Below are 17902 nucleotides of genomic sequence, written 5' to 3' on the forward strand. Positions count from 1 at the left end.
ACAGCCCGATATTAAGAGCAAGAGAGTGCTGACCTCTTGTTCCCGACTTGCTGTCGGCAGTATTACATGCACTGACAGTGAGTGGGTAAGAGCGGGAGAAGTCATAGCCCATAGGAGATAGCAGCGGTCTACTGCCACCGCTCCTGTTACGAGAATCACCAGCCAGCAGACCAATGCTATCGTTATCTGCATTTTGGCTCATGCAGAAAGACAACGATCAGCCGACATCGTGAATGTACACCCAATAATCTCCAAGAACTCCAAATAATCGCTTAGTGTAATAGTACCCTAAGGGCAACACCCTGTGAGTTCCTTGCCCCAGATATCCACTCTGCTTTGAAGGGGTTAAGGATAAAGAGTTGGGGTCTTCATCGATTTCACTCTTTGGCATGGTACCTCAATATACCATAACAGCACAGAGGTAGAACAAGTAGGCTTGTTGGGACGTCTAAAATGGGAGAGGTTTGGGAAGAAATCTGAGAGAAAAGTAACGGAGTAAAATCTAAAATTTTACGAACAATGGAGATCTGAGTTTGGATCCGACCATAAACAACAGCAACACTGGGTTTGTACGTTCCACTCATTTATACGTGAGTTTCCTATCACACACTGACGGTGAGCTGTGCGAATATATAGGTGCTTTACGAATAGATAAGAATTTAAAACATCTCAGGGAAACCTATGACTCCTTGAGGCTGATACGGCTGGTTATTACAGGTCATCTCTGATGTCATGAGGAGCTGATAAAGATGGATCAAATCTCTGAATGCGTCACCAAGCAGTAAGAATAACATAACACTGATAGCCTGCAGAATATATGGTGTCATGGGAAAGTAGGGAAAAAGTTTTTGATGGTACAGGCATGGTGGCAGCAGTCTCTACTCACTGTCCACCATGACAACACTTTCCTTTCTGTGGTCTAGCACATAGGCAAAAGAATAAGATGCACGTTATGACAAAAAAAAAAAAGTTTTTAATTGACGTCCAGAAATCCCTGGTGGTCTCGCAGTTATTACTAGAGTCTGGAGTGTTGGGTAAGTTAATGCCATCTTCCCTGGTGGTCTGGGCTGGTGAAGAAGTTCTTGTATGCATCTCTAGTGGCCTAAAGTAGTGGATGTGTTATAACCCACTTTCCCAGTGGTCCACAGATTTCCCAGTTGGCTAGGGGTTAATAGGGTGTTCACAACTCCTGCAAATAGGGTATAGAAAGCTGTATGGTGGGGGGGCTACATCTGCTGTGACATTCACCGAACCTGTTAACGAAGGAAGATTGTACCCTAAATTAACTGAGAACAGTGACCACGTGATTGGCCGGATATTGGTGCGAATGAATGCACTGATCTTACTTCAGGAGAAAAATTATCTCCGAAATGGAGTGCAACGCATGTCCACGGCCACTGTTTTTTTCATTCACTACTGAACTTAAAGATCACCACCAAAGAACAATTAGTGTGAATGACTGCACTCCATTCATTCAGGGGACATTCTTCAGTTCTTGTGATTGGTGGGAGTCCTAGCAGTCGGACACCCATCCATGGAGTAGTTATGGGAGCTTAGAATACCCTTTCTGCTTTCCAAGGTGGTGGAGAGGTTAACGCCAGATTCTCTGGTGGTACTGGACCGGTACCGGAGGTGTTAATGCCCACTTTCTTGGTGGTCTAAGGTGGCAGAGAATTTGTCGTCTTCCTTTCTGCTGGTCTCCAGTGGTGTGGGGGTACCTATGATCCCGATCATAAATAAAAATAACATACTAGAACCAGTAAACACACAGTACATAAGAGACTTCACCAGATTTACCTCATAGCAGTAACATAGCAGTTATAATTCAATCCATTACCATAGCACCAAAGTATGAAGACATTACCTCCACCCACCCATGAATGCCATTGTGTAGATGGGGTCAGCACCAGTAGTGTTGAGCAGAGATGTTGAACTGTTCGGGTTCGGCAATGTTTTCTGTACCCGAATTCTCAGTATTTGACTCCCCACAGCTGCAGAAGTCTGGCTGTATCCATGTTTTCCAGCACTCCCTAGAATGGCATCAAACTTCTGCAGCCGCAGGGAATCAAATGCTGAGCATTCAGGTTCGAAGAATGTTCCTGGACACGGACAGTTCGCCATCTCTACTCAACACTTGTCACTAGTTCCTGCCATAACCAACGGCTTCATACAGAGTCTTCCATTCGGGAGCCTGGAAAAGCTGGCTAACAATCTCCTCTGAATTAATAGACAGTCATAGAAAAGTAGGTAAAACTCTGCGGTAAGAGAAAAGAACCTAAGCTATTCTCACTCTCTGATCCTTCTGCATTATAAAATGCTGAAGGAACGTCACTGTGTATGGACTTCAGTACAACATAGAGCGGTGATGCTCATGTTCTCTCGGGCTCCTGTCCGGCACGGATGACTCTGAATGGAGGACCATGTCCTGGCACAATGACATCTGCCAGTCCCAGAAGGTTCTTTCGACTCTTCTCCTGAATTTCTGGGTTTTCACTAAGTTCCCTCCAAGTGTCCTCATCGCCTTCTCTTTCGAACACGTCCCCGGCGACTGCCACCGTGCCAAGTGTTGTGCCCGGGACCAGGAGCGTGACGTCACTTCCTGTGTGCCCTGGGGTTGGCACAACCTTAAGTCCTTCTCCTCCAGGTAAGAAGTAAGTCTCTCCACTCCGGAAGTTATGGGAAACATAGGACCCGTCTCGCCACAGATCATAAGACACCAGGATCTCAGCGTTGGTGAACAGGTTCAAGTTACCCACGTGATCAGAATGTCCATGTGTGCAAATCACGTGTGTCACATCCTCGGGGGCGACCCCGCGGCTCTGCAGGGAATCAAGGATGAAATCCCTGGACCAAGGGCCTGCAGTGTCTACCAGAACAGTCAGGGGGCCGCGGATGAGGGTGACTGAGCCATCAGCCTGGAAACGATCAGTGCCCACATCCCTGCAGTAACCTTCCAAAAGGATATGTACAGAATGAGGGGTGCCGGGAATGTCATGGGAGGAGAGCGGAGACGTCACATACTATGGGGAAAGCAAAAAAAAGTCATGGTCAAATATGACCACACATGCATAGCAACCAGACCGTCTGACCACACATGCATAGCAACCAGTCTGTTTTGTGTTTAAGGGTACAAACCCACACACCGTATACACAGCAGATACGCAACAAATACGCAGCAAATACGCTGCAGATTTGTTGGTACAGGTTTGATGCTGTGTTCAGTTATTTAGATCTAATCTGCTGCGTATTTGCTGCGTGTTTGCTGCGTATTTGCTGCGTATCGCAGCAGTAAATACGCTGCGTTTACGGTGTGTGGGTTTATACCCTAAGGGGTTATCAGGAACATAGCCACTTTCTTCCAGAAACAGTATCCTCAGTTCATTTGTCCTATTGCAGCTCAGTTCCATTGAAATAAATGGAGCAGAATTGTAATACCACACACAACCTGGAGACAGGGGTGGCACGGTTTTTGAAAGAAAGTAGCTATGTTTCCTATAATCCTGGATAATCTCTTTAAAAGTGTTAGGGTGGGTTCATACTGAGGAATTCCGCAGTATGTCCGCACGCACGGCCGAGCGCCTTTCCGCCGGCTCCGTAGACACCATTCAATGGGCCGGCGTATTCCGCTATCCGCCGAAAGAAGTGACAAGTCACTTCTTTTGGCAGATAGCGGAATACGCCGGCCTATAGAATGGTGTCTATGGAGCCGGCGGAAAGGCGCGCGGACATACTGCGGAATTCCACTGACATTATCCGCGAGAATTCCTCAGTATGAGCCCACCCTTATCCAGTGTTAGAAAAACATGGCAACTTTCTCCTAGAGACTGCACCACTCTTGTGTCCAGTTTGCTTGCAGGGTTTGCAACTCAGTTCTACTGAAGTGAATGGAGCTTAATTGCAAATCACACCTGAACTTGAAACAAGACAAGAGCGATGCTGTCTCTGGAAGAAAGTGGCCATGTTTTTCTAACACTGGATAACCCCTTTGCTGATGGCGCTGAACGAGCAAGGAGACATTGGCAGGACAGGACCATATTAATATTTTTTTCTGTTCCTGTGATATTGATCCTATTTTCTCTCTCCCAGCCACATTACCATATTTCGTCTTCTCTCTTAGTAAGGGTCCTATTACACGGCCCGATATTTAGGAGCGAGTAATCGCCGACCTGTCAGGTCAGCGCTCACTTGCTCCTCGTTCCCGATCACTGTTGGTGCTATTACACACACACAGACAGCAAGCAGGGATCCTTGGATCGTCAGGGTGGCACACAGAAGATAGTGGTGGTCCGCTGCCACCGCGATCATGAGGAGCGGTGGCCAGCAGACCGTCACTATCGTTATTGTGATTTCGGTTCATGCTGATATTGTGCATGTTGGCTGATAGCTGCCCTTCAACATGAGCTATTACACAAAATGATTATTAGCCAGAATGGCCCTTAATTAGCCAAATACGGCCGATAATCCCTTTGTGTAATAGTACCCTTAGTCTCATTTGGCCATCTTTGTAAGATTTCCTATCTCTTCCAGCTATATTAACCATATTTCCTCTCTTGTCTCGTAACCCTTTACACAAATCAGTCTTCAGGCACCCACGGCCACAGACGAGTGCTAATCAGCAACAGCGAGTTTGCAGTATCTTCAGAAGGCACTAATAATTAAGTGGCCAGGCCAAACTAACGATCACTGGATCATTCTTGAGGCCATTAGAATATATTGCTATTGGCCGCACAACCAGTGTTTATACAGGGAGATGTGTGGCCGACAGTGACAGATTTTGAAAGCAGCATAGGATCAGCTGAGGATCAGGCGCTTTTCTGCCCTAAGCCTGATCACTGTCACCTTTAAAAGAGACGATCATCAGCTGAATGGGCGTTTCTGGACACATTCCTGGCTGATAATTGGAGTGTTTAAATCTCTCCTGGCCGTATTCATAACATTCCCTATCTCAGCCGGCCATATTAATCAGATTTTAGTAAACATATATTTACACACTTAATTATCCCTTTAAATATTGCATGTGACAGTGCTTGAGGCACTGGCGGTGCGGGCACACTTTTGCTGGGTTTAGTGGCTCTACTATGCAGAAAAGGGGGAAAGATCACCTTTAAAATTATCATCCAAAAAAAACCCAGGTCGTATAAAGTGAGCAATGATCAAACTCAGCCAAGCTCCAATCACCCCACGTCTCTCACCTCCATCCTGCCGCTGCACTGGTCTAATATAGCTAGGAATACGCCATACCCAGCAAAACGGTTCTCTTCATTCTGATTGGATCACATACCCGTCCATCACGCCACATCCCTCCTCTCAACCAATCACAGAACAGAGAGGCGTTCCTAATCGTTAATAAAACTACATCTCCCATAATCCCACACGGCACACGTATAATTAATATCATCTCATTATATACCTCATCTACAGCGGCTGCATTTTTGTATAAATCTTTTGGGCAATATCGTGCTATTTATATCATAACGAGACGAATCTGAACGCGCATGCGCCGCGCCAGCGCGGGCATTCGGTTTCATTTTATGCGCATGCGTATAGTTTAACTCGGGCCTTTTTCTACGCATGCGTGAAGCGCTCGATGACGCTACGCCTCCCGTCAGGTCCTGGAAGGTGCACGTTAGCTCGGTTACGATGCTACTCTAAGGAGGGAGGCAGATAATTGTGAACACATGATTAATGATAAGTTTTTGCTTTATTAACGAATAGATTATCTAAGAACAGTTGGAGTAGACGTCTTGATATTTCTTTAGTGATACGTTTGTATACCGTCCTGCCAGGATGTTATTGATATGGAGACAGCCGGAAGTTTACCTTGAAACCGGAAGTAATTGTGGAGTCCGTGCAGGAGAGCGGCTGTGAGTGCTGTGAGCGGGTTATAACGTTATAATAGGGTGGATTATTATAATGTACGGGTTATTATAGACGCATGGGGGGCAGGAGGGTTATAGGAAGCAGGTACGAGGGGAATTGGGGGCAAATCAGGAGCTTGTGGTCTCTATGGTAACTGCTGGGAGGAAATTGGGGTAATATGGTAAATATAACCTAACATTAGTAATCATATAGTGACTAACATATCCCGGTATGACAGGACAATAACCTGTGGGGTCACATCAGACTATATTAGGAGCCATTACATTGTACTGTAAGCCTCAGCTGCTGCAGAACCTCTTCATACAGGAGCAGGATATGTGAGGCCCCTGGTGACTCCGCCATGTCTGCTCCCTCCTCCTCCAGGCTCTCCTGACGCGCTCTCCCGTCATGGCGGAGGGGAAGAAGATCGGTAACGCCGTGCTCCCCAGCGAGTCCATGAAGGTGATCGCCGAGTCCATAGGAGTCTCCCAGATGTCAGAGGAGACCTGCCAGCTGCTCGCCCAGGAAGTCAGCTTCAGGATAAAGGAAGTCTTCCAGGTTAGACGTCCCCTACAGGCCCGGTCCTAGAGTGCAGCGCTCTTATTATTGCCCTGGTGCTAGAGTGCAGCGCTCTTATTATTGCCCTGGTCCTAGAGTGCAGCGCTCTTATTATTGCCCTGGTGCTAGAGTGCAGCGCTCTTATTATTGCCCCGGTGCTAGAGTGCAGCGCTCTTATTATTGCCCTGGTCCTAGAGTGCAGGGCTCTTATTATTGCCCTGGTCCTAGAGTGCAGCGCTCTATTATTGCCCTGGTGCTAGAGTGCAGCGCTCTTATTATTGCCCTGGTGCTAGAGTGCAGCGCTCTTATTATTGCCCTGGTGCTAGAGTGCAGCGCTCTTATTATTGCCCTGGTCCTAGAGTGCAGCGCTCTTATTATTGCCCTGGTCCTAGAGTGCAGCGCTCTTATTATTGCCCTGGTCCTAGAGTGCAGCGCTCTTATTATTGCCCTGGTCCTAGAGTGCAGCGCTCTTATTATTGCCCTGGTCCTAGAGTGCAGCGCTCTTATTATTGCCCTGGTCCTAGAGTGCAGCGCTCTTATTATTGCCCTGGTCCTAGAGTGCAGCGCTCTTATTATTGCCCTGGTGCTAGAGTGCAGCGCTCTTATTATTGCCCTGGTGCTAGAGTGCAGCGCTCTTATTATTGCCCTGGTGCTAGAGTGCAGCGCTCTTATTATTGCCCTGGTGCTAGAGTGCAGCGCTCTTATTATTGCCCTGGTGCTAGAGTGCAGCGCTCTTATTATTGCCCTGGTGCTAGAGTGCAGCGCTCTTATTATTGCCCTGGTGCTAGAGTGCAGCGCTCTTATTATTGCCCTGGTGCTAGAGTGCAGCGCTCTTATTATTGCCCTGGTGCTAGAGTGCAGCGCTCTTATTATTGCCCTGGTGCTAGAGTGCAGCGCTCTTATTATTGCCCTGGTGCTAGAGTGCAGCGCTCTTATTATTGCCCTGGTGCTAGAGTGCAGCGCTCTTATTATTGCCCTGGTGCTAGAGTGCAGCGCTCTTATTATTGCCCTGGTGCTAGAGTGCAGCGCTCTTATTATTGCCCTGGTGCTAGAGTGCAGCGCTCTTATTATTGCCCTGGTGCTAGAGTGCAGCGCTCTTATTATTGCCCTGGTGCTAGAGTGCAGCGCTCTTATTATTGCCCTGGTGCTAGAGTGCAGCGCTCTTATTATTGCCCTGGTGCTAGAGTGCAGCGCTCTTATTATTGCCCTGGTGCTAGAGTGCAGCGCTTTTATTATTGCCCTGGTGCTAGAGTGCAGCGCTCTTATTATTGCCCTGGTGCTAGAGTGCAGCGCTCTTATTATTGCCCTGGTGCTAGAGTGCAGCGCTCTTATTATTGCCCTGGTGCTAGAGTGCAGCGCTCTTATTATTGCCCTGGTGCTAGAGTGCAGCGCTCTTATTATTGCCCTGGTGCTAGAGTGCAGCGCTCTTATTATTGCCCTGGTCCTAGAGTGCAGCGCTCTTATTATTGCCCTGGTCCTAGAGTGCAGCGCTCTTATTATTGCCCTGGTGCTAGAGTGCAGCGCTCTTATTATTGCCCTGGTCCTAGAGTGCAGCACGGCTCTTATTATTCCCCCCCATGCTAGAGTGCAGCACGGCTCTTATTATTCCCCCCCATGCTAGAGTGCAGCACGGCTCTTATTATTCCCCCCCATGCTAGAGTGCAGCACGGCTCTTATTATTCCCCCCCATGCTAGAGTGCAGCACGGCTCTTATTATTCCCCCCCATGCTAGAGTGCAGCACGGCTCTTATTATTCCCCCCCATGCTAGAGTGCAGCACGGCTCTTATTATTCCCCCCCATGCTAGAGTGCAGCACGGCTCTTATTATTCCCCCCCATGCTAGAGTGCAGCACGGCTCTTATTATTCCCCCCCCATGCTAGAGTGCAGCACGGCTCTTATTATTCCCCCCCCATGCTAGAGTGCAGCACGGCTCTTATTATTCCCCCCCCATGCTAGAGTGCAGCACGGCTCTTATTATTCCCCCCCCATGCTAGAGTGCAGCACGGCTCTTATTATTCCCCCCCCATGCTAGAGTGCAGCACGGCTCTTATTATTCCCCCCCATGCTAGAGTGCAGCACGGCTCTTATTATTCCCCCCCATGCTAGAGTGCAGCACGGCTCTTATTATTCCCCCCCATGCTAGAGTGCAGCACGGCTCTTATTATTCCCCCCCATGCTAGAGTGCAGCACGGCTCTTATTATTCCCCCCCATGCTAGAGTGCAGCCCTCTTATTATTCCCCCCCATGCTAGAGTGCAGCACTTTTCTTGTTCTCATGGTGCCCGACTGTGGCGTCCGATTTCTCATTCCCCGCTTCCACACTGCTGCACCTTCTCGTTCCCAGAACCAGTACAGTATTAATATTCTTTACCCCCATAGTCCTTCTGTGCTTCTCATCACCTGTCACTGATCCTCGCGTCTCCTCTTCCCTCCAGGATTCCATGAAGTTTATGCATGTGGGTAAGAGACAGAAACTGACCCCCAATGACATTGATGCTGCTCTGAAGCTGAAGAATGTAGAGGTAAGAAGGTGTGGGCACATTGGGCACTGATATTACCCTCCCCTGCTTTGTTTTGCTCGCCCTATTCCAGTAAAGTACTGTAGATTATATAGTCTCTATACCACTGTCTCTCCTCACTCCTCCAGCCGATATATGGATTCCACGCTAAGGAGTTCCTGCCCTTCCGTTATGCCAGCGGCGGAGGCCGTGAGCTGCACTTCTATGAGGAGAAGGAGGTGGACCTGTGCGATATAATCAGCACCCCGCTGCCTCGTGTGCCCCTCGATGTTTCCTTGAAAGGTGAGTTACCTGAAGGTTTATGCGTCTTTTGCTGTCAGCCTGGTGGGAAAAGACAAACGTTAAATTGGATTTGTCTGGCGTTAAGTAGTAACCACATTGAAGGAGAAGTCCGGCAAATTTTTATAAAAGTATTGCATTGCCCCACAAAAGTTATACAAATCCCCAATATACACTTATTACGGGAAATGCTTATAAAGTGTTTTTTTTCCCTGCACTTACTACTGCATCAAGGCTTCACTTCCTGGACAACATGGTGATGTCACTTCCTGGACAACATGGTGATGTCACGACCTGACTCCCAGAGCTGTGCGGGCTGTGGCTGCTGGAGAGGATGATGGCAGGGGGACACTGAGGGACACAGGGCACTGGAGGGACACTGAGCATCGCTCTGCCATAATCCTCTCCAGCAGCCACAGCCCGCACAGCTCTGGGAGTCAGGTCGTGACATCACCATGTTGTCCAGGAAGTGACATCACCATGTTGTCCAGGAAGTGACATCACCATGTTGTCCAGGAAGTGACATCACCATGTTGTCCAGGAAGTGACATCACCACGTTATTCAGGAAGTGACATCACCACGTTATGCAGGAAGTGACATCACCATGTTATCCAGGAAGTGATACCTTGATGCAGTAGTAAGTGCAGGGAAAAAAGCACTTTATAAGCATTTCCTATAATAAGTGTATATTGGGGATTTGTATAACTTTTGGGGGGCAATGCAATACTTAAAAACTTTTGCCGGACTTCTCCTTTAAGGCTTCAGGTACTTGTCTCCTTGTCCTCTCTCTTTGCCCTTGGTGGTGGGGCCTTGTGGCTCTGGGTCTGTTCTAATGACAGGCGCTGTATACATTGTATTATTAACCTCCCTGTTTGTATCTTGTAGCCCATTGGCTGAGTATTGAAGGAGTGCAGCCGGCCATCCCGGAGAACCCTCCACCAGGTGAGTTGTCTCATCCTCTCTTCTCATGTCCATCTTACTCTCCTTCGTATATTTTTATATAGTATGCGTTAACGTTTTCTTTTCAGTTCCCAAGGAGCAGCAGAAGGTTGAGGCCACCGAGCCTCTGAAGGCTGTGAAACCGGGACAGGAGGAAGCCGGAGGCCTGAAAGGGAAAGGCCAGGGAACCAATGCTGTGGATGGAAAAGGTGAGCGTCCAGCTTACACACGAGATCCTTTGTGTTATTACATGGTACCTTGTCATGTCTAAGAGGCTTGTCTCTGTCCAGGTAAAGAAAAGAAGAACACCATCATAGAGGGCGCCCCTCTGAAGCTGAAGCCTCGCAGTATCCACGAGCTGTCTGTGGAGCAGCAGCTTTACTACAAGGAGATCACCGAGGCTTGTGTCGGCTCCTGTGAGGCCAAAAGAGCGGTATGTACATACAGTGGGGATATGTCTGCTCGTATTTCATGTATGTTTATGCCACGTGGCACTCTCTCATTTATGGTTTCTCTCCAGGAAGCACTGCAGAGCATTGCCACTGACCCCGGCCTGTATCAGATGCTGCCACGTTTTAGCACCTTCATTTCAGAAGGGGTGAGTATTGGGAGGGGAGAGGTATCAGGGCATAATCTTCCTCAAGGTCTATGGTCATCTATGTCGTGTACTGTTACTTACTAGTAAATGAGGCAGTTGCTTTAAAGGGAACCAATCACGCCGAATATGCCCCTAATGATAAGGAAACGTGCTGGTACATCACCCAGCACGCTTCCCAAACATGCCCCTGTACCCTCTGGGTCCTCCTTGATTACACCGTAATCTTACTTTTCCGAAGTCCCGCGCTGTATGGTAATTAGCTCTAAGTAGGCACGGTGGGCTGAACTAGTCACGGTCCTGGGCGTAGCCAGGCAGGGTCCTGGGCGGGTTTGAGCGCTGTAATCACGCCCAGGGGGGCGTGATTCAAAGACTTGCGCTCCGCTGACGTCACCTCCGGCTTGCGTTCCACGTCAGCAAAGCTGTGACATCTTCAGCATGCCGCACAGGCGCAGTACGGCAGGAGAAGACGCTGACGCACTGCGCATGCGCAGCATGCTGAAGACGTCGCCGCGTCGGAACGCAGGCCCAGGGATGTGGATCGCAAGCCGGAGGTGACGTCAGCGGAGCGCAGGTCTTTGAATCATGCCCCCCTGGGCGTTATTACAGCACTCGAAACCGCCCAGGACCCTGCCTAGCTACGCCCAGGACCGTGACTAGTTCAGCCCACCATGACTACTTAGACCTAACTACTATACAGCGCGGGACTTCGGAAAAGTAAGATTAAGGTATAATCAAGGAGGACACAGTGTACAGGGGCATGTTTGGGAAGCGTGCTGGGTGATGTACCAGCACGTTTCCTTATCATTAGGGGCATATTCAGCGTGATTGGTTCCCTTTAACTGGGGGTAAAACACACATTGCATCACTCTTGGATACATCTACTTTACACAACTTCATGCAAGCTCCATGTCTCTATTATAATAAATGGGGATATCTCCTTACAAACAATTCTGTTTCCTGCTCAGGTACGTGTCAATGTTGTCCAGAATAATCTGGCCCTGCTCATTTATCTCATGAGGATGGTGAAGGCCCTGATGGACAATCCCACCCTCTACCTGGAGAAATATGTAAGTAGGAGGGAGTCTCATCATGAATGATCCAGCTGGTGTCTTTTGTCAGCCGCAGCCTATACAACATATAGGTAATTAACTTTGTGCTTTATTCCCCCTCTCCTGTAGCTACATGAGCTGATCCCGGCAGTGATGACCTGTATAGTCAGTCGGCAGCTGTGTCTCAGGCCGGATGTTGACAATCACTGGGCCCTGAGAGACTTCGCTGCCCGACTCATAGCACAGATCTGCAAGAACTTCAGCACGACCACTAATAATATCCAATCACGGATAACCAAGACCTTCACTAAGGTGAGAGAGAATATAACTACTATAATACTGCTCCCTATACAGTATACAGGAATATAACTACTATAATACAGCCTACTATATACAGGAATATAACTACTATAATACTGCCCCCTATATACAAGAATATAACTACTATAATACTGCTCCCTATATACAGGAATATAACTACTATAATACTGCTACTATATACAGGAATATAACTACTATAATACTGCCCCCTATATACAAGAATATAACTACTATAATACTGCTCCCTATATACAGGAATATAACTACTATAATACTGCTCCTATGTACAGGAATATAACTACTATAATACTGCCCCCTATATACAAGAATATAACTACTATAATACTGCTCCTATATACAGGAATATAACTACTATAATACTGCTCCTATATACAGGAATATAACTACTATAATACTGCTCCTATATACAAGAATATATCTACTATAATACTGCCTCCTATATACAAGAATATAACTACTATAATACTGCCTCCTATATAGAAGTATATACCTATATTCTCTGCTTCCTCCTGGATATCACTACTTCTCTCTCTTCTGTACAGAGTTGGGTTGATGACCGTACTCCCTGGACCACACGATACGGATCGATTGCCGGCCTGGCAGAGTTGGGTCCTGATGTGAGTTATGGCGGGGGATGTGACATTGGGGATATTGGGTATATTATGGGATTTGGAGGTAACCTTCATGTATTCTTTATTAAGGTGATAAAAACTCTGATTGTTCCACGGCTGCAAGTGGAAGGGGAGAGACTCCGCAACGTTCTGGAGGGCCCGGTATTATCCAACATCGATAAGATTGGAGCTGACCACGTGCAGAGCCTCCTGCTGGTAATGTCTAGTACTGCATGATGTGTTTTTGCACATACAGCCTCTTGATGTGTGTGGCTGTGGGTAGCACTTTATGGCATCTATTGGCGTTAAATGAAGTGCATACCTATATTTCCCAGTGTTGGCAGCCATATTATTTTACATTAAAGGAGCTACCCTATAATAGACCTATTCCTCCAGAAACCGCACCTTTTGAGTGTGATATTGCACCTCAGTTCCATTGAAGTGAATAGAGCTCAGTTGTAGTTCCACTTTTTTTTTTTTTTTTTTTTTTTTTTTTTTTTTAAATCCTGGACAATCCCTTTAATAAAACAATTTATAATAATTAAAGATAGGGAGCAGTATGAGAGGGATCTTCAGTACTAGGTACTGTGCATGACATTAGTTTTCTTCCCACAGAAACACACGGCCCCAGTTCTGGTAAAGCTTCGTTCCCCCCCTGACGTTCCTGACGCGTACCGGGCAGATTATGGCTTCTTAGGCCCTACCCTCTGCTCCCATGTGCTGAAGGCCAGAGCACAGAGCGCCTTACAGGGGCCACAGGTCAACCGGACCACCCTGACAGTGACCCAGGTAACACTAAGCTGTAATCGCTCTGTAGTGTTCCCCAGCAGTAGCATGTGACCCAGGGAAGCTTGTTGATGGACACCTAATGATGTGTTTTTTGTGTTTCCTCTCGTCTCCGTCTTCCTCTCTCCTCCTCTTCTCCTTCCTTTGTGTCTTCTCTCTCTCAGCCACGTCCCACTCTCACTCTCTCTCAGCCATCCTCCGGCTCCATCACGCCATCCCCTCGTCCACAAGGAATTATTAAGGTGCCTGGGTCCTTGACTGGGTCCTTGACTTTGCCAGTGCAGACCTTAGTGAGTGCCCGTTCTGCAACTCCCACCCAGCCGTCACCACCACCCACCAAGTACATTGTGGTGTCTTCAGCCGGGAGCAGCGGGACCCAGGTAACTCCTCATTGTCTCATCTTTTGTTCCTATCTGTCCATCAGATACTCTTCCCTCCTTACTGCTCATCATCCTCTTCCCCTCCTTAGTTGTCCCCCCCCCCCCCCGCTTTCCTTTCTGTTACTCTTGTATCTCCTCCTTCCCCCTTAAAACTTTTGTTTTCTCCTATTCTTTTACTCTCCTCAGCTCTTACCCCTCCATGCTTCTGGCTCATTCTGCACCCAGGGATTCACCCTGGACAGTCTCACTCCACACGCCGCTCCCTGATTGCTTGCTCTGCCATTCCTTAGCTTACATCCTTGTATGACTCTGCAGCTCACTATCTTAGAGCACTCCCTTGGTTCTCGGTGGCGTTACCTCTTAGCTCGGTCCCTTGGCTGCTTCTTTATACTGTGTTATACGGTTTGTTCTTTGGCTTGTTTTTTGGTCATCTCTGAACTCTCCCTTGGCTCGCTATGTGATCATCTCCCTTGTCTCGCTATGTGATCATCTCTCTGTACTCTCCCTTGGCTCGCTAGGTGATCATCTCTCTGAACTCTCCCTTGGCTCGCTAGGTGATCATCTCTCTGTACTCTCCCTTGGCTCGCTATGTGATCATCTCTCTGTACTCTCCCTTGGCTCGCTATGTGATCATCTCTCTGTACTCTCCCTTGGCTCGCTAGGTGATCATCTCTCTGAACTCTCCCTTGGCTCGCTATGTGATTATCTCTCTGTACTCTCCCTTGGCTCGCTATGTGATCATCTCTCTGTACTCTCCCTTGGCTCGCTATGTGATCATCTCTCTGTACTCTCCCTTGGCTCGCTATGTGATCATCTCTCTGTACTCTCCCTTGGCTCGCTATGTGATCATCTCTCTGTACTCTCCCTTGGCTCGCTATGTGATCATCTCTCTGTACTCTCCATTGGCTCGCTATGTGATCATCTCTCTGTACTCTCCCTTTGCTCGCTATGTGATTCTCTCCCTTGGCTCGCTATGTGATCATCTCTCTGTACTCTCCCTTGGCTCGCTAGGTGATCATCTCTCTGAACTCTCCCTTGGCTCGCTAGGTGATCATCTCTCTGTACTCTCCCTTGGCTCGCTATGTGATCATCTCTCTGTACTCTCCCTTGGCTCGCTAGGTGATCATCTCTCTGAACTCTCCCTTGGCTCGCTAGGTGATCATCTCTCTGTACTCTCCCTTGGCTCGCTAGGTGATCATCTCTCTGTACTCTCCCTTGGCTCGCTAGGTGATCATCTCTCTGAACTCTCCCTTGGCTCGCTAGGTGATCATCTCTCTGAACTCTCCCTTGGCTCGCTAGGCGATCATCTCTCTGAACTCTCCCTTGGCTCGCTAGGCGATCATCTCTCTGAACTCTCCCTTGGCTCGCTAGGTGATCATCTCTCTGAACTCTCCCTTGGCTCGCTAGGTGATCATCTCTCTGTACTCTCCCTTGGCTCGCTAGGTGATCATCTCTCTGTACTCTCCCTTGGCTCGCTATGTGATCATCTCTCTGAACTCTCCCTTGGCTCGCTATGTGATCATCTCTCTGTACTCTCCCTTGGCTCGCTCTGCAGTTTTCCTTTTGCTTCCTCTATCATTTCTTCTTCACCCACTCTCCTGGCTCACTGTGCCGTTCCTTCTTAGTGCGCTCCTATGGCTCCTTACCGCTCTGTGTAATAAAGACAACAATTGAGTGATGAAACGATCATCAGCTGATAGTATCTTTAGCTCCAGACCTAAAATCATCGGCCGCTGAATGCGCATCGCTACGTATAATAGCAAGGCGCAGCTGACGGCTGATGTTTGAGCAAACTTTATATGTTACCTGTCCACGCTCCCAATCTTCTCTTTTGTCTTCTGCTTGCTTCCCGACACCGCGCACTGTCAGGCCACTCAGCCAATCACTGTCCGGGACCTCCGCATTCAGTGATTGGCTGGGCGGCCTGCCCACTCAAAGAAGCTGCAGCACGCGGTGCTGGAAACCAAGCAAAGCACAGGAGAAGATCGGGAGCATGGACAGGTAATGTATAACAGTTTAGGGCAAGGGCTGCACGGACATCGCTAATGATATATATATATATATATATATATATATACACATACATCTCCAGCCTTTGCTAAATGATTGAGCTGTGTAATAGGCTCGGTAAACAAGTGCCAATCTAGCAGATCGATGCTCGTTTACATTATTGATTGGGCCGTCATCTGCCCGTCTAATAGGACCCTGACTCAGTCTTGGCTTCTCCTTTGGTTCTTTCTATACTTTCTTTTGGTCCTCTTCCTACGGCTCGTTCTACAATCCCTACATGGCTCTTGAATCTCTGCTCCATTTCCTTACAGCCCACATTGTTTGCTCTTTGCCCTCAGCCCATTTTGTTGGCTCTCTGTGCAGTTTCTATTTCTTTCTAGGTCTAGTCTGCTGCTTCTTGTGTTTTTTCAGCTGCTTTCTCTGCCTTCCCTTACAGCTCACGGTTTACTCTTATGCATTCTTCTTCTCTCTGTTTGCCATCTTGATTCCTCTTTTGCCTTCCCTCTCGTCTCCTCTCTTGGCTCGCTATGCCCTCCCTCTCGCTATGCCCTCCCTCTCGCTATGCCCTCCCTCTCGCCTCCTCTCTCTATGCCCTCCCTCTCGCCTCCTCTCTCTATGCCCTCCCTCTCGCCTCCTCTCGCTATGCCCTCCCTCTCGCCTCCTCTCGCTATGCCCTCCCTCTCGACTCCTCTCGCTATGCCCTCCCTCTCGACTCCTCTCGCTATGCCCTCCCTCTCGACTCCTCTCGCTATGCCCACCCTCTCGACTCCTCTCGCTATGCCCTCCCTCTCGACTCCTCTCGCTATGCCCTCCCTCTCGACTCCTCTCGCTATGCCCTCCCTCTCGACTCCTCTCGCTATGCCCTCCCTCTCGACTCCTCTCGCTATGCCCTCCCTCTCGCCTCCTCTCGCTATGCCCTCCCTCTCGCCTCCTCTCGCTATGCCCTCCCTCTCGCCTCCTCTCGCTATGCCATCCCCCTCGCTATGCCCTCCCTCTCGCCTCCTCTCGCTATGCCCTCCCTCTCGCCTCCTCTCGCTATGCCCTCCCTCTCGCTATGCCCTCCCTCTCGCCTCCTCTCGCTATGCCCTCCCTCTCGCTATGCCCTCCCTCTCGCTATGCCCTCCCTCTCGCCTCCTCTCGCTATGCCCTCCCTCTCGCCTCCTCTCGCTATGCCCTCCCTCTCGCCTCCTCTCGCTATGCCCTCCCCCTCGCTATGCCCTCGCTATGCCCTCCCTCTCGCCTCCTCTTCCATCCTGTTTCACGGACCTCTCATATTGCTTGCTTCCAGCTCATCTCTTATGTTTTTTCTTCCTTTTGATTCGTCACTGTCTACTATCATTTATTAATTGATCACTTCTATTGCAGGTCCTGACATCTTCCAGCGGCCCCTCCCCCTCCACACCCTGCCCCCCAGGAGTCCAGCCCATTGTGAAGCTAGTGTCAGGAGGTCAGAACAGTGGTGTTGGTGGATCCACCACCGGGGGCAGTAGTGGGATGCAGAAATACATAGTTGTATCTCTCCCACCTGCCGGAGAAAGCAAGACCCCTCAGCCGTCCCCTCCCCCTCCTATAGACACTCCTGGCTTGTGACAGAAACTTTTTTTTTTTTTTTTTTATGTGTGTGTATGGCTGATGACTGTGTGCGAGAGGGTGTGCGTGCGAGTGTTGTAATGTACACTGTGTCCGTGCATTACAACTTGTTTATTTTGTGTAAAACAATAGATATAAACATTTTGTTAATAAAATTTTAAAAACCTTTTTTGTTTCAATCTTGATTGTTGCGATCAACGGCCGCCGTGGTAAGTACTCTCCCATCAGGCCTTGCACAGAGTACGACAGTCCCCCATAGACTGAAAGGCACAGGAGAGACAGCTGCTGTGTCCTGAACAGCAGTATCCAGCATGTCACATGCACTATATACAAACACAGGAGGGCAGGGGTGACTGGTGTGTAATACCGTTATATATATAC

At 48.6% G+C, this 17902-nt stretch overlaps 2 protein-coding genes across 5 annotated transcripts; one reads left to right on the top strand and one right to left on the bottom strand.

Annotated features, from left to right (window-relative positions):
* Positions 1–1082: 1082 nt before the first annotated feature.
* Positions 1083–5253, bottom strand: MBLAC1 (metallo-beta-lactamase domain containing 1). Of its 2 annotated transcripts, none has more exons than XM_069981579.1 (2): positions 5193–5253; positions 1083–3020 (listed from the first exon to the last, which is right to left on the bottom strand). In XM_069981579.1, the coding sequence occupies exons 1-2, from the start codon at positions 5196–5198 to the stop codon at positions 2370–2372; spliced, it is 657 nt and encodes a 218-aa protein (XP_069837680.1). In that variant the 5' UTR covers positions 5199–5253; the 3' UTR covers positions 1083–2369. The 2 variants fall into 2 exon arrangements, with proteins under 2 accessions (XP_069837680.1, XP_069837593.1); XM_069981492.1 differs by lacking the exon at positions 5193–5253 and adding an exon at positions 5103–5158.
* Positions 5254–5643: 390 nt separating this feature from the next.
* TAF6 (TATA-box binding protein associated factor 6) lies at positions 5644–17687 on the top strand. 3 transcript variants are annotated; one of them, XM_069981781.1, is made up of 15 exons: positions 5648–5873; positions 6244–6417; positions 8853–8939; positions 9065–9218; positions 10102–10158; positions 10245–10364; positions 10446–10588; positions 10676–10753; positions 11719–11820; positions 11932–12114; positions 12687–12761; positions 12846–12971; positions 13371–13544; positions 13706–13921; positions 17297–17687. In XM_069981781.1, the coding sequence occupies exons 2-15, from the start codon at positions 6268–6270 to the stop codon at positions 17519–17521; spliced, it is 1890 nt and encodes a 629-aa protein (XP_069837882.1). In that variant the 5' UTR covers positions 5648–5873; positions 6244–6267; the 3' UTR covers positions 17522–17687. The 3 variants fall into 3 exon arrangements, with proteins under 3 accessions (XP_069837938.1, XP_069837882.1, XP_069837801.1); XM_069981700.1 differs by having other exon boundaries at positions 5648–5864; XM_069981837.1 differs by lacking the exon at positions 13706–13921 and having other exon boundaries at positions 5644–5864.
* Positions 17688–17902: the final 215 nt, after the last annotated feature.

This window comes from Dendropsophus ebraccatus, chromosome 1 (assembly GCF_027789765.1).
Source record: "Dendropsophus ebraccatus isolate aDenEbr1 chromosome 1, aDenEbr1.pat, whole genome shotgun sequence".
Lineage (NCBI taxonomy): Eukaryota > Metazoa > Chordata > Amphibia > Anura > Hylidae > Dendropsophus > Dendropsophus ebraccatus.